Source organism: Cyprinus carpio, chromosome B15 (genome assembly GCF_018340385.1).
Source record: "Cyprinus carpio isolate SPL01 chromosome B15, ASM1834038v1, whole genome shotgun sequence".
NCBI lineage: Eukaryota > Metazoa > Chordata > Actinopteri > Cypriniformes > Cyprinidae > Cyprinus > Cyprinus carpio.
The window spans coordinates 28,779,307-28,795,491 of NC_056611.1; the positions used below are offsets into that span (position 1 = coordinate 28,779,307).

Consider the following 16,185-nt stretch of genomic DNA (forward strand, 5'->3'; position numbering starts at 1 on the left):
TATTATTATTATTATAATTATTATATTCTAAAGAGGTTTTCAAACTCATCTTAAAGTGCACAGACAAGCATTGTCACAAAATAAAAGTTCACCTATCATTTTTATGTGTGGTTATTGAACAAACGGAGTGTAATTTTATCTTGTAAATATAGTTCATCTATTATTTTATTTTATTTAAATTATGTTTTTTTATTTTATTTTCAGTCTGATCTTAAAATGTTGACAGCCTTAAGTGCATGGACTCCACAACCAAATGGACTCGTGGATGGATGATTAATATTAAAATATTTCACAGTAACTTCAACACATACACATTATAATACAAATAAGACACCATAACCAATATATAATTGTTTTTATTTAAAAAGGGAGCTAATAACTAGCCTGTAAAAGTGGTCAAGACAATCTAATTTAATTTAACTGCTACTGTCTGTTTTAAACATTCATGTCTAGTTGTGCAAATTTGGTGAATTTGCTAGTCAATAAAAAATAGCAGCCTGCACAAATCGATAACTGTTTTTTTATGTAGCAGATGAATTTCTTGTGTACTTGTTTAATGTGCTGTTGAGACATGTGGATACAAGGGTTTTTTTTTTTTTTTTTGGTTACAGGTGACGAATTCAGATCTCCATACTAAAATCCAAGATGATTAAAAAGTCTTTCATGTCTGTCCAAACACATTCTTTTAACAACGCTGATGAAAAACATCTTAGTGCGTGCTAACCTTCAAACACAGCAGCTCCTCTGCTCTTTGGCTTTTGGGTGTGTGACAAATCCACTGTTACACAAGACTGTTGATTTGATTCTTAACTTAAATGCCACAAAACTCATTCCACTAGAAAATATTCGAACTCAGGGCACAAAGCAGGTTTCATGCTTGTTTTGTACAGAGAAGACAACCATCACCAGAGAAGCATATTTTATTAATAAATACCAAACAGTTGCAAATATACTGTAGCTTTCAGAGATTTGAAATAAGGTGCCGCACATACAGTATACAGTATATTGCTCTATAACATTAAAGAGAAATTCAGATTAAAGCTCTGAGACTTTGGTTCAGATGGCTGGTAAGTCATTCCGGGTAATGATCAAGGTCCAGGTCCTTCAGAGACTCAGTAGGTGATTGTAGCATTAGCCCTTAGTCTTTTTTCTTAATTTTGTTTTTTTGGTTTGTTCATTCATATTTGATTCATTGGTTTTTTGGATTTCAGGTTTTGTAGATGGCCATTGTATTAAATCCATCATAATACAGAATGTTTACATTAATTAGGATTCCACTTGTGAGAAACAGAGGCTCCGTTAAAAACTTGAACACTTACACAACATGTCATTGTGTTGCATAATAAAATACCAAACCAAGCAATGTTCATTTTAAAGAAATCTCTCTTTTCAATTAAATTATTGTATGAAATGACTTTAAATAATAGAATAAACCAATAAAACGTATTATTATTACTTAACAAATTATTTGGACTTTTAGATTTGGATCAGGTTCATAGTGAACTACATGTGATCGATCTGATGTGTAAACCCGACTTCATAAACATCACGTTAATACTGAGAAAATTCTAATGTTTTGTTTGTTGATTTCACCTGGTTTGATATTTTTATCTAATACAATGAAGTTCATACATTCTGTTTATATATCATTTTATTTTAGGGCATTTTGTCGTTATTTATAGAACAGCAGAATGCAGATAGGAAAGATAAAATGGGATCAGGACATGAACCAGGTCAGACTCAAACCTGAGCCAACAGCTCTTATTGTCCTGTGCACGACTATGCCACAGCACTAGCAAACTTTAAGTGTGTGTCCTTTGTGTCTGAATACTTTCAGAGGCCACTGTATTTCTAAGACTGGAATGTCAGAAATAGCAAAGAAAAATCTAATAGTTCAGTTCAGTGTATTTTGCATTAGGCTTTGATTCATGAGTCTGAAAATGCCAGTGACATATTTTCCACTTTGTTCCAGTGACATTTAACAACAAATCAAATTGAAAAGCCACACGGTGCAAAAATAAATAGCTGGATTTACAAAGTTCATGCCTATTCTCCAGGTGATTCACAATACTGCTGTATAGGTCAATATCCAATTAGCATTAGAACAAAAACCTAGTTGAGCTGAATCTGTACTTTTGCAGAGGCCAAACACACACTTTATCCAGGTTATATAAACTTATGACTCACATTGGAAACTCGAACCATTGGTTTTCTATTGAACAGAAAGCTTTGCATTTTCCAAAACACAGCTGAACTAGCACAATAAGCTTCTTCTGGTCTACAAATGGAAAATCATTTTCATAAAAATGAGATGAGTAATGTCCGAAGAGAAAATTCAAACAAGGTAAACGAGACATTACTTAGTCTTCTAAGACAATGAATCACACTTATTATTGTCTCACACCATAATCATAGCCTGTGACATTTTAAGAACCCAAATTAGGTATCATTGGTTTTGCTGGAGGGTAAAGCAGAAATACATTAATAGATGTCATATGGAGACACCAAATTTTGATAAAAACTTTGATAAAAGGCTATCATTCCTAACAAATATTGTTTAATTAAGCCTATTTAAAACAAACCGGCTGATTTTTGTTCATTGTATTCAGCAGCAATTAAATGTTCTGCAAAAAGAGACACAGAATTAATATGTTTGATATCTAAATGTTTGACTTCATTTTTTTTCCGATAAGAATCATAATCGTAATTGGAATTGATAAAATTTAAACGAAACCCAACCCTAATCAGAAGTCAGCGAGGGCGAAAAGGTTCCCTTCACCAACAGAAAATTGCTTGCTTTGAAAGTAACTTTTATATGAGCTGTGCTTCATACATCGTTACACTATTTACGTTGGACAGCAGAGATTTTTTGGCCATCAAATCTTTTAATGCGTTCATTCCTGACTGCTCCTTAGTTAATTATTTCTGTTATGAGTTCGACATTGCTGTGTGAACATTTGTCTCAATATTGCGCTTAACAGCTCTGTGCGTTGTAGTGTTTCTGGAAGCTGCAATCTTTTTTGCAGCAGCGGCACGTGCGGCTGCCAGCTGAGGAAACTGTTTGGTGTACAAAGCTGAGGTGTACTGTAGTTCAGGTGTAATCAACCTCTGACAAAGCTGACGAGTGTCATTATTTAACTCCAGTCGGAGGTTATAACCTTGAATAACTGCTGCGCCATACTGAAACGGCTTCAGTGATGAATCCTGGACCTGCGCAGGATCTACTGCCCCTCCTTCCTGAAGACACATTTGCTCAAGATTCCTCCTCTTTGCCTTCAGAAGTTCAACTTCCTGTTGGAGCGTCGCCCGCCCGAGTGTGGAGTCTATGCGTTTCCAGAAAGTGTCATTAAAGTGCTGGTACAATCGCCAGTCTAGTGAATTCCACTCTTTTACCCGCTCTGCGGTCTCTGTGCTCAAGGGCCTGCGAGAGCGTTCACTGCGACTATTGAGGCGGAAAGAAGAAACATCATCCAGTGACCAGCAGAGGGCGTGTTTTAGAAGCACCAGCGATTCATCGAAATACTCCGAGATAAGGATTAGCGAAAAGTCACGTTCCATGGCGGCAATGATCTCGGCGCTTCGTCTGTCCAGCTCGGTGTCGCTCTCAGGTGCTGTATTATCCAGACCAAAGTCAAAGGTCAAAATGTTACGTGCATAGTGGTTATTAGGCACAGAGGCGTTGTAGCTCCGCCCACCCTGGATCAGAAACTCCTCAAGGCTCTTGACGGCATGGAAAGCTGGGATAGCTTTGTAGTAAACGAACAGGGATTCCATCATCGCCACTGGATTTCGAAGAATGGAAAAGTAGAATGTGTCTTTAGGCATCACTTTCCTCACCTGCAAGTCAGACAAGACAATATGAACTTATGAATAAAATATTTTATTCAGGTTTTCATCAATGTTTAAGTACAAGTCGATAAAAAATTTGACCTCTTGCTCTTTGCTTCAGAATCATAAAGACATTCCTCTCAACTGAAGTTCCATCCCAGAATGCAATCTACATGCAATCAGTGCAGATGTCTTCTAAATCATTCAGTTCTGCCCCTGCCTACTTTCATCTAGCACTGGGTGCTTCATCTTCCTCTTAAAAATGAAAATAGTCAATTGTATCAAAAGATTTATGTGCTTGCTAACTGGTTTACGCATATCTAGGATTGCTTTCACACCACAGTCTTGATAAAGTTGCAAACATATTCACCTCAAAGGTGCTTAATGGTATATGCAGTTATATATAAAGGCAAATAAATATAACATTATAAACACAGAATAATAAATAAATTAGAAAAAAATATTTAAAAAATAAAAGAAAGCATTATCTTTTATTTGGAGTCTATCTGTTCACATGCATCATTAGGATTTAAAAAAAACTCCTATCATGCTAATTAATGCAATGCATTATTTATTGTGTAATATCTAATATCATTTTTTTTTTTCAGTCCCTGGTGTTTAAGGGCTTAATGTTGAAACTCTTTACTTTTAAAGACAAAATACTATGAAAATGGTAAAATTAATAAAACTAATAGATCACTATATTCCCCAGCTGATTAATCACAGTACATTAAGACAATTGTTTCGTATTACAAGTTTTCTGAAATGTTGTATAAATATGCAAATGGAGCATTATATAATTAAATATACATAAATTTGCATACCTTTGCAGAACAGAAATCTGAAAATTGTATAAAGCTAGGTTCAAATTGATTATTTCATTCCGGTGATATAATGGAGAAAAAAGGCTTTTACAGAAGTAATTTAGGATATCTCTTTTTATCACACTATAAATCCAAAAAAAATACTGTCAACCAGAAAAAAAAAAAGTTGTACTGGTTGTAGGACTAAAATGTAATTTAAATCAGGCAAATGATATATGAACAACAAACCTTATAGATACAATACAATATATTAAAACTGGATAAGTAAAGGCTTCTGAAGTGGAGATTTCTGGCTCAGTACATGAGAAAACTCATTTTGAGAAAATGGCCTTTAAAAATATGTATTGTGATTGAAATCTACAGACACAAATGGATAAAGTGTAACAAAATAAAACCTTAAAAGTATATTTTTTTTCTATCCACTAGTTTGAAAGAAGCAATAGAAGCTTAAAGCCCAAAAACTCAAAATTAACCAGTGTGTGAGAGTTTGCATAATGTTGTGCCTATAGTGTATTATTCATCCAATCCTGCAAAACAACTACTTTTGGATGCATGTTTTGGTCCAATAGTATGGGTACTGTGCTTTTTGAACTGACCTCTTGTGAGTTGAATCTCATATGATTGCAGAGGATGTGGAACTCCTTCACGCTGCGAGTCCTGACACCCTCCACAAAGTGTGCTGCAAAGAATGCTGGGTAAAATAACTGGCTGTGCATGTTCAGCGGCAAGGCAAAGGTCAGGTTATGGCTTTCCCCATAACGATAGAGAATATTCAGTATGGTGCTGCTGGCAGTCTTGTGCGTCTTGAGGAAGACTATGTGGTTTTTGGGCTGACAAGTTACAGTGTTGTCAGCTTGTGATTTTACTGTATATTTATCATTATTGTTATCAGACTGTGGTGGTTTTTTAATTTCTGGGGTCCTTTTGGGGAAAGCTGGCCTCTGTGGCTGGTTTGGAAATTCTTGGCCAAGCCATTGTTTATTCGCGACTGTTGGTGGGGCTGCTTTGGTGGTGCTAGTAAGCTTTTTTCTTATATCCTCCAAGACTGTATCTTGTATCCTATTGTATTCCCTTTTCTCTTCTGAACGAGGGTTTCCGCTCTCATCTCTTCTTTGTATGAAAGGATGCTGGTCCACTGGTTCCTCAGCAATGGCTGCAGAAACAGACCAAAGGTTTTCCCAGTTGTTGCGCTTTGTGGGTCTGTGGATCTCTGCAGGCATTCTGACCAGCTGCTCACTCACAAGTTTCAAAACCTTGGCGCTCCTGAGAGAAAGAGACAGTACATTTTAGATGCTGACCCTTATGGAACCAACACCAATTTGATTTGAAATTCTGTATTTTATAATATAATATAATATAATATAATATATAATATAATATAATATAATATAATATAATAATATATAATATAATATAATATAATATAATATAATAATTAATGAACATGTTACATAAATATATAAAACTTATTTTATATTAAATTTGTAATTTTATCAAGATATTTCCAATGACTTTAATGGAAATATCCCCCAATGAAAGCTGTTAAATCTGAGTTAAAAAGTCTCCCTCTATATGTTAATACTATATGTTTATACTATATTATTATATAAAAGATACAGTATGTTTATAATACTTATAATATGTTTATAATAATTTTGTCAAGAAACTTCTGTTGCTTTATGGTAATTGTAATGGAAATACCATCCACTGAAAGCTGTTAAAATGTCTTGCTCTAAATGTTTTATATATATAATATAATATAATATAATATAATATAATATAATATAATATAATATAATATAATATAATATAATATAATATAATAGTTTTTAGTTAGTTTTTAATTTTCTCAAAATATTTTCATTGCCCTTAATAGAAATCATCCAATGCATGCTGTTAAATCTAATTTCAAAGTCTTCCTCGATCTGTTTATAATTTGCTTTGTATAAGTCACCATGCTTTTTTTTTTCCTTTTTGTGAAACATGATCAACCTGGCCTGTCGGACGACTCCCAGCATCTGCAGCGCCACGCAAAGGACCGTCAAGACCATCAAAGCGAACCACATAAAGCGCAGGTGACTGCAACACGCCACTCTCACGCACCTGTAAACGCATGCAGTTCAGAAAGAAGCACAGGTTCAAGAACAAAAGAGCAACAACAAAGTCAACGTTAGTGATATATGTGCATATACATCCTAGCTGAAAAGACAATAAGGTCAAGCGTAAATGTGAGAATATAAGCAGCGTGGGAGATCATTCGGTGATTACCTGACCATTGTGGTCAGTGACGTAAACACTGTGAAGGCATCAGTAATCCCTGTTATTAAGAACCATATAACAAGTGTGCCTTTGAGTATGGCATTTATCTCAAGGATCAGTGACGAAGGAGTTTCTCAGCATTTAGTGTACTATAACACTTTGGGTAAAGAGCAGCTAAATGGCAAGTTAATAAAGAGTCACTGTTGAAAACAGCTGCACTAATTGTCCTATGGCACTGCAATATAACGAAAAGGGAAAAAAAAGAAAGTAATACTTTTATTCAGCAAGGATGCATTCAACTGATCAAAAGTGAAAGTAAAGGCACTTAAAATGTTACAATTTTTGTCTATTTCAAATAAATGCTGTTCTTTTGAACTTCATATTCATCAAGAATCTTGAAAAAATGTATTAACAGAAATATTAAGTAGTGCAACTGTTTTCAACACTGATATTAATACAAAATCTTGAGCAACAAATGATGCTAAAAATTCAGCTTTGCATAACAGGGACAAACAACATCATACATAAAAACATATAAATAAAAAAGTATTTTTGATCAAATAGATGCAGACTTATTTTGATAGAAAAGTTGGATTAAAATATTAAATAAATAAATATAAAGAATATTATTTATATATTTACACACACAATAAATGGTTTGTCATGCTATACACATAAAGTGAGCAGGCTGTTTTTGATGTTTGTGTCCCACTAATTGCTCCTTTACCAGGGTTTCACCTTGCAGGTAAGAGACTTCGTGAGTATTTGATTTCCATTGCAATTCAGTTGGCTGGTTTCAAAATGAGAAAAGAATGTGTTCCTTTGAGGGCATTAGTTAAGCAGTGTAATTCTCTCCTCCTTCTCTTTTTCTCTCGATCTTGTATTTTTATTTGGCCACAGCATAAATCGCTTGGTTTGAGTCATGTTACAGATCAGCATAAATGAATTACAGTCATCTACCAGGTTAAAATTAGACTGCGGCTGTCAATGACTGCATTTTTCATCAAGCCACACACACACATAGAATGTTTTGCTTCAGACCAAGAAAACCACTAGTGCTGAAACAGCAGTCCCAAAGTTCAAAAACTTCAGCAAAACTGTTTAACATCCAAGTCAATTCACAAAAGACAGCACAAATCAGGCAACAGAAATGCAAATGACTACCTCTTTGCCTAATTTACTTTGTGTCTTCAACGCAAAGCACAAGAGATCCAGTTTATAGTATGTGTGGGTTAAAAATTAAATTGTGTTGTCTAAATGGGATCCTGTTTAAGCATCCACAAGTGCATTTCATGATGAATACAATCAAGAATAAAAAGCTAAACATATTTTCTTGAGAAACAATGCTTTATAAGAACCATATTGACTTGCATGAAATTGAGTTTGAAATGGAAGTCTGCATTTAATTTATCAAAAGATGAATAAAGGAGTGAGGTAAACATCTTTAAACAATTTTCTGGAATGCTTGAACTCATTTAATGAGAACAGCCTGTATTTATCTCTCTAAAAAATTACATGAACTCATCAACAAATACTTTTAACAAACGTTTTATAAGAATTGGAGGGCATATAAAGACTTAGTATTGTCACATTTTAAACAAATTATATTCTGACAAGTACTGAACATGTATGGATGTTTATACTCAAGATGTTTTCAACTGTACACCACAATGCACAGTAATTATGTTTTTTACTCTTCATTCTGCAAACAATGATTTGGTAAAGGCTGTGGTCACATAGAAAGAAACATGCAAACATGAGGAAAAAAATTTTACTCAAACAAACTTTGTACATTCCCTCAGGCCAGAGACTCTTCTGGAATAGGGAATTAAACCTCTTCTCTTGTCACATTTATAACACATATGCACACAAAACACACATGCACACCAGTTCTCCATAATAGGATTTAAATCTTTTAGTGAGTTAGAGGGTGAATGAACACATCTTCCCAGTATGACATTATGCACCCATGGACCACAACCTTCAGTATCTATCACAAACATCTGGCTGCAGCCTGCTGCTTCAACAGCCTTTACATGCATATGAAACATTGCTTTAGCTTAAATGCACAATGAAGTATATTGGATATCATAAATAAATAAACAGTAAACAATGAAATTTAACACTTTACATTACAGTGTCCATGTTACTTTAAGTAATTAGGCGATTCACTCAAGTAACATGAGATTTCTGGTGAACCTCCAAGCACCTTTTGTATGCTATTGTTGTGGGAACATCAGTGCCTGTTCCAAGTGCCTCAAAATCTTTCCTGTATTAAAAGGATACTGGAGCAACCATTGTAGATTTCTAACAGGAGCTTATGGGTTTTACCTCCTAAGTTCCTCAGAGAGCTACCTTTTTTGAAAGGGTTTAGAAGTCTCTCTCAAATATCTTTTGCAATTTTAAAGTGTATAATGTTCTTGCTAATGTAAACCAAAAGCAACATGATCCCTTTAATCTAAAGACTGACCCAAAGAAGTTGAACTGTTTTCTCTCAAGCAGACATGAATAGACTGCAAATCTATAGCAGAACTTTAGTCTGGTTTTGATATGGGAAAAGACTAGGCAAAATATACATGTTTTCCTAAACATAAATGTCTTGATTAAATACATTAGAGAAAGCTAAACTAGAAACCCTATATTCAGTATAATAGGCCTATCTATGACATTAAATAACACTGATATTTTCCGCGAATTTGGGAACTGTGTATATTAAGTGTTAAGTAAGTAAGGAAAAATAAAAATAAATACGGACTGAATGAGACCGGCATGAAACTCGACTCGATTATTTTAAACCCAATAAACTATGCAGTTTAGAAATTAAGGAGGTGCGCGCGCATCATACACTCTTCGCGCCGGAATATTTTATCAAGCTCCTCGTGCGAGATGAAGAGAGGCGACCGTTATTAATCCAGCGCGGCTCGCGCATCCAGTGGGAAATACTGTCGCGCTCCCAGACGACACGGTCGTTTAAATGTCACTTAAACTCACAATTTTCTACTACGAAGATGGTAAGTACGAGTCTTTTTGAGGGAAAACTAATACTGAAGCATCTATGTGGTACATTCAGAGTTCACTTACGTGGTCCACGGTGAGGCGGTCCGCCAGTGAAATGCTCTCCGCACTCGGCCCGCGATTCTCTGAGGCGGGAGCATGTCGCTCGCTTGTACCGGAGCCGACACCCCCGATAAACCCCCAACCGGACCTTGGACCTTCGGACTCGTGAAACGCTCCGCCGAACTCGTGAAACACCGCTATCAGTCCCTCAGGTCCACCGGTGGGACTCCTCCCGCTATCAACGGATTGGTTCTGAGGAAGAGAGAGAGAGAAAAGGGCAGCGAGTGACAGATAAATAGAGCTTCCAGAGCCAACATTTATAGCAGAAAAGGTCGTTTTTTAGTAAGTCCTTACAAGGAAGACTGTAGAAACCACGTCTTGAAGTTTGAGGAACAGTACCAAAAGCTCCTTCAGAGTCTTGGTGTTTATTTAAGACACAAGCAATTATGTTAATACTAATGACAACAGACGTAATCCATTCCCAGTCTTACTGTGATCCTATAATACTGAGTTCATTACAGACTGAGCACACCTGTCCTCTCTCTCTCTCTCTCTTTCTGTCTGCACCGATGTTATTGGAGGAGAGCAAGAAGTATAATCCGTTCTATGTGCCCTTGTTGTTCTTCGCTGATGAGGGAACTTGATGCCGAAACTCTGAGCACTTTCTGACTGCTTGGAGCACAAAGATATCTTTGTGCCCTAATAAAGATACTGTACTAATACCAGGGGAGCAGCAGGTAAAAAAAGGATGCAAGAGAAAGAGGAGGATGGAGTAAAGCATGAAGGATCTTAGTGTATACAGTGCTTAAAGTCTTTATTTAGAGTGACTTGCAAGTTTCTTTTTTTAGCCAGATGTTTAGCAGAAAATTTACAAATAGAAAGAAATTATAAAAAAAAAAATAATAATAATAACAAAATAATGACAATCAGGAACAAAAGTGGAATCTTGTGTGTGGGTGGGTGTTTTTATTTTTTTTATTATTTTTAACAAACCCTTGAGAAAACATGCCTTGGGAAAATGTATGAAATAATAGGCTATGTCCATAATATGTGCACAGTGTCACTAAACAACAACAAAACACCCTTTTATAAATAGAAAAATAATTATAAATAATAAGAAAAAATACTATTGACAAAATATAATCAATGATGCATCATCCAGGGACTTACGAGAATCAACATGATTTTACTGGTTTCACTGTAAATTGTAAATAGCCTAGATTTTTCCTTATAAAATAGGTTTTTCATTATAATTTATTGTTTAATATAATTTTTTGTTGATTTTTAATTTTTTATTTTTTGTATTATTTATTTTTAGTTAAGTATTTTCGTGCATGCACGCACACACACACACACACACACACACACACACACACACACACAAAGCATCAAAAGCTGAATAAACTACTTTAGTTCATAAACAACACTGTGCTGCGTCGTAGAGATACATATATACTGTATATACACATGAACATTTACGTTTGATGGAGATGTGATTGGAAAAGTGTATATTTTATCATATGCATTTTATTGTTCCCCATTTGAGTTTGTAAATTGATATTGTTCAATAACAAAAATAAAATAAAAACATTGTGCTGCGTCGCTCAGCGCCCCCTGTAGTGATTGCATTCACATGCATAAGAAGAAAGGAAGCACTTTCTATTTAGTTTCATTCCAACCCACGGACAGATCAATACTGATGACATAATCAGTAAAAGCCTGCAGGCTGACACTTTTCCACCAATCGATCGTTTGGCCACAGAGATGCCTGCCAAATCGTCTGGGAAAGCTCTGCTGCCACAGCAACAACTCCAACAGGAAGCATGACAACCAGCAAACCATACGACGCCCACACAGAATTCCTTTGCGCTGTTCATCTGTGCAAAAAAGCCCTGGCATGTACTGTTCACCATCAGCGTACTGTATAGCAGCAGCGGTCTCTATGATGTCTATAATCTAAACCCGAGGACTTTCAGAACGAAAACATTAACCGGTTTTTTTTTTTATTTCTTTTTTTTTTTCTCTTTTTTTCTCTTTTGCATTTATATTAGTTTTATCCTTGACTTGATTTTTTTGTTGTTGTTGTTGTTGTTTTTTACAAACCTATTTTCTGCCAGAATCTTTTTTCCAGTTGTGCCAAGCAGTGTAAAACATGGTGCTAGTATACAAGTATAAAAACTCCAGTTATTTGCAGTGCAGAAAATGCTATATTAAAGCAGTGGGGAAAACATAATCATGAATATAAAGTACAGTCACACCAGTTTAAAATGTGCAGTACAGCAGCAATTATGACACGACATGTTAGCTTACCATTAGCACAATAGTTGGATACAAAATTCTGCCTTGGGCATCTCTCTATAAATAGCTGAGAATGAGACAGGGGCTTTCAATAATTCAATTATTCTACCACATTAAAAATGAGAGAGAGAGAGAGAGAGAGAGAGTCTGAGAGAGAGAGAGAGAGACAAGAAGGTCATGTCCTACAAAAAAAAAAATATATATATATATATATATGCTGCTCTGTTTCTCAGTTCATACCCAGACACACAAAACCCACAAATATTTTGAGTTGATTGCACCCAGTTGTGTATCTCAGCATCATTTAATTGAAAGCACAACAAAACTTGCATAGATTGAAACAGTACAAAGACATAAATACTCATGTACATCCGAAAAAAATATATGACAAGGCAACATAATATGAATTAAAGCTGCAAGCAGCAATTAAAGGGCCCTTGCACCCAGGCTCACCACCACTTGATGGCTTTAGCAAAACTGCACGGTGCATGGGCAATATGCATTTAAATGGTAATTATAGGGGGAATATGTCAAAATCATTTCTATGTGCAAACTTTCTGCTGGCATCTGGTGGTGCTAATGACTATAGTCAGGTATTTATGCTTTAGCACTTAGCAAGTGTTGCTAGCATGTTTGAACATGTTTCGAACATGGTTAGCACACAATGGCATATTTTAATGTGTTGCTAGTAGTGCATCACAGTGTTTAACATGTCACTTCCTATTGACAGTAGGTGGCGCTATGATTATAACTGGATCTTGGCATGTAAATGTGTTCTGGCTGGGACTCTCATCAAACATATTAAGTTTGGGGCAGATTGGACACTGCATGCCTGAGTTACATCAACAATTTCCAGCCTGCCTCAAACTTCACATGTTTGATAAGAGTACTGGCCTGAAGAAATCTACATGCTCATATTCGGTTATAGTTATAGCGCCACCTACTGTCAACAGGAAGTGACAAGTTTAACACTGTGATGTACTATTTGCAACACAGTAAAATATGCCATTGTGTGCTAAACACGCTAGAAATATGATCAAACATGCTAGCATGTTATAAAGCATGCTATTAAAGCCATGAAACAGAAATTTGTTATAACTCATGCATACAATGCCCAATCTGCCCCAAACGTCACACGTTTTATAAGAGTCCTAGCCTGAACACATCTAAAGGCCAATATTCCATTATAATCATAGCGTCACCTGCTGGCAACAGGAAATGTCTTATTTTACATTAACTTGAACATGCAATGTCCAATCTGCACCAAACTTTTAGATGTCCTAGCCTGAAGACATCTAAAGGCCAATATTAAGTTATAATCATAGCGCCACCTGTTGGCAACAGGAAATGATCATAGTGCCACCAGCTGGCAGCAGGAAGTTTGGCACATGTAAATGACTTTGACATGCTCCTCCTATATTTACCACTTTAAATGCCAACCTGTCCTCCAACCAATACGCCCGTATAGGTCGTTTGTCAAAATGCCTGAAATACGACCCATGAGAGTGTATACTACAATTGCGCCCCATCGGCAACAGGACGTTTTCATATTAATGTTTTGTACTCTTTTATTTATGCTATAATTTGGGTTTCGTGTAGCTCAGTTGGCAGAGCATTGTGTTATATGACAATATGTAATCATGTGATCATGCGATCATGGGTTTGATCCCAGAGAACGCACGTGCTAATAAAATGTATATGCACTATAAATCATGATTTTGCGTGATTTCTGTGAGGGGTAGGTTTAGGGGTGGGGTTAGGTGTGGTCATTCGAACGAATTAGCCACCTAGTAAAATATGTACGAATTACCGTGAGATCGGTGTAAAAAGTCCACACATTGCATTTAAATAAACATGCATGCATTTTGATTGGTAATGACATTTATACGTAATTTCATGACGACAGACGCAACACAACACTATCATTATTTTTACGCCCACTAGAGGGCGCTTAACTTTAAAACGTAAATATAGATCGTAATAAGGTCCTTGCACAAATGACCTATATGGTTGGAGGACGGGCTCTAAAATGCAAATTGCCCACCGTTCGCAGTTTTCCTAAAGCCATCAGGTGGCGGTGAGCCCAGGTGCGAGGGCCCTTTTTTATCGCTGCTTGCAGCTTTAATTGGTGTTGAAGTGTAAATATGTAGCTTGTTTTTTACGTGGGTGTATAAAATTTGCAGTTTAACATATTAAACTCTTAAACTGAGGCAAGCAGGGCTCTTTTTCCAGTGTGTATGTGTGTGTGTTTTAACACAATGATGTGGGAGTACAGCTGGGCCCCAGTGTTTGCTGATCCAACAGTGATGCTCAAATAAGAGCCAGATATTTCCCTATCTCTCCCTCACTTTTTCTTCAATTTACTTACTCTTTAACCTCTCGAACGTATATATGTTTATTGCTGTAATAAACAGTGCATCCCTGAATCATCCTGTAAGGTAAATTATTCTTATTAGATGATGGTGTCAAACATGGACCTGGAATGTAAAGTTTCATTGGACTCAGATTTTAACTAATGGTAACAGAATAACACTTACTTGTGCCAGTGTGTGAGTGCACTGTGAACCTGTGAATATCCTTGTGGATTTCTAAAGACCATCTTTCACTGTCATGTGTGGTTCAACATTATTACTACTTTCCAGAAGTATATAATGATATCCAGCACACTGACCAAGCTCAGCCAAATACTCCCCCAAGTCCTGTTAAATCACCACATGCTCTCCCACTACAGTCATTAAAGTCAAATATCACCTATAACATTCAGTGAACCAAAACACACACACACACATACACACACAAAGGCAGAAGAAGAAGCAGGCTCTCAGTGGTTCAGTGTAAGCATGTGTGCGAGTGTGTCCTGTGGTTGAAGCGGTGAATAATGCAACAAACCCTTTAAAGTTTTATACAGAAAAAAAATGTCTCAGAAACCGGATCTGGATTTATACAACAGCCGTCTCTTTTTTTTTTGTTTTTTGTATTATTGAATGATTGGTGGCTGACTGAAGGAAGGCAAAAACAGAAACTAACCAATGAATTCATGAAAATGTATGAGTTATAGAAAGAGGGGCACGCAAAATCTAAAAACGGGGAGTAACAAGAATGAGGTAAACATAAACAACACTTGACAATGCATAAAATATGCAATCAGGTTTTGTTTGCCACAAACGAAAACTTTTCTCATTCCAAACAGCATGGAATTACTACAAGAATAGTTGGAATAATCATACTTGTATTAATTTTTGAAGAAACATTTATGGGCATGACAAAAATGTGCAAAGCATTTCAAACAATTAAGACAAATTAAGTGAATAAGTGCAAACAGACCCTAAAAATGAGAGAGATCAGTTTTCTGCACTTAGTTCTACATAACAGGAGTCTGATGAGGAACATTTTTTCGGCCCAACTAAACAAAAAAGAGCAGAGTTGGCACGTTAACGCCATTCTTACTTCAAATACTTTGGAAACTATTCTATGACTTCCTTTTACTCATTTTTCTCTTCACAGCCAAAAATACATCTCCTTAGGGACTACATTACCCATAAGTCCAAGTGCTGGACCACATCAATCTGCTCTCCATGAGAACCAGATGCTGTCTGTCCCTGTTGGACAAATTGTTGTTGCTCCAGCTCAGGAATGTCTAGCTCTCCGTTTTTAGGTCTACTACATTCCTAAACAAACTCAAACAGCTATTTTTCTCTTTACATCTACACCCCTTTCCCTTATCACAATCTTCCTAGTATAAACATGCTCACATACTGTGCATGCTCCAAATCTCTTACAAGCAATTGGATACAACAGACCTATTCAGAGCCTATAATGAGGCAGACATAGAACAATAAACATGTTAAAATAAATTATGAGTGAAATAAATGGAGCACAGTGTGAGTGGAAAAAATAGTGTCTGTAAAGTAGTGGTGAA

The 16,185-nt window shown here is 36.0% G+C and overlaps 1 protein-coding gene across 2 annotated transcripts; it reads right to left on the minus strand.

Moving 5' to 3' along the window:
• Positions 1-1,193: 1,193 nt before the first annotated feature.
• Positions 1,194-10,461, minus strand: LOC109086792 (galactose-3-O-sulfotransferase 2-like). Of its 2 annotated transcripts, XM_042740158.1 has the most exons (5): positions 10,323-10,461; positions 9,993-10,220; positions 6,645-6,755; positions 5,249-5,915; positions 1,194-3,837 (listed from the first exon to the last, which is right to left on the minus strand). In XM_042740158.1, exons 2-5 carry the CDS (start codon positions 10,064-10,066, stop codon positions 2,929-2,931), a joined length of 1,761 nt encoding a protein of 586 aa, XP_042596092.1. In that variant the 5' UTR covers positions 10,067-10,220; positions 10,323-10,461; the 3' UTR covers positions 1,194-2,928. The 2 variants fall into 2 exon arrangements, with proteins under 2 accessions (XP_042596092.1, XP_042596091.1); XM_042740157.1 differs by lacking the exon at positions 10,323-10,461 and having other exon boundaries at positions 9,993-10,305.
• Between the last annotated feature and the right edge of the window lie 5,724 nt (positions 10,462-16,185).

Coding starts and splice junctions, on each gene's coding strand:
- LOC109086792 (XM_042740158.1), bottom strand. CDS start 10,066: ATGCTCCCGCCTCAGAGAATCGCGGGCCGAGTGCGGAGAGCATTTCAC. Junction 6,756..9,992: donor ACCGCCTCACCGTGGACCAC/GTAAGTGAACTC, acceptor ATGCGTTTACAG/GTGCGTGAGAGTGGCGTGTT. Junction 3,838..5,248: donor TGAGATTCAACTCACAAGAG/GTCAGTTCAAAA, acceptor TCTGACTTGCAG/GTGAGGAAAGTGATGCCTAA.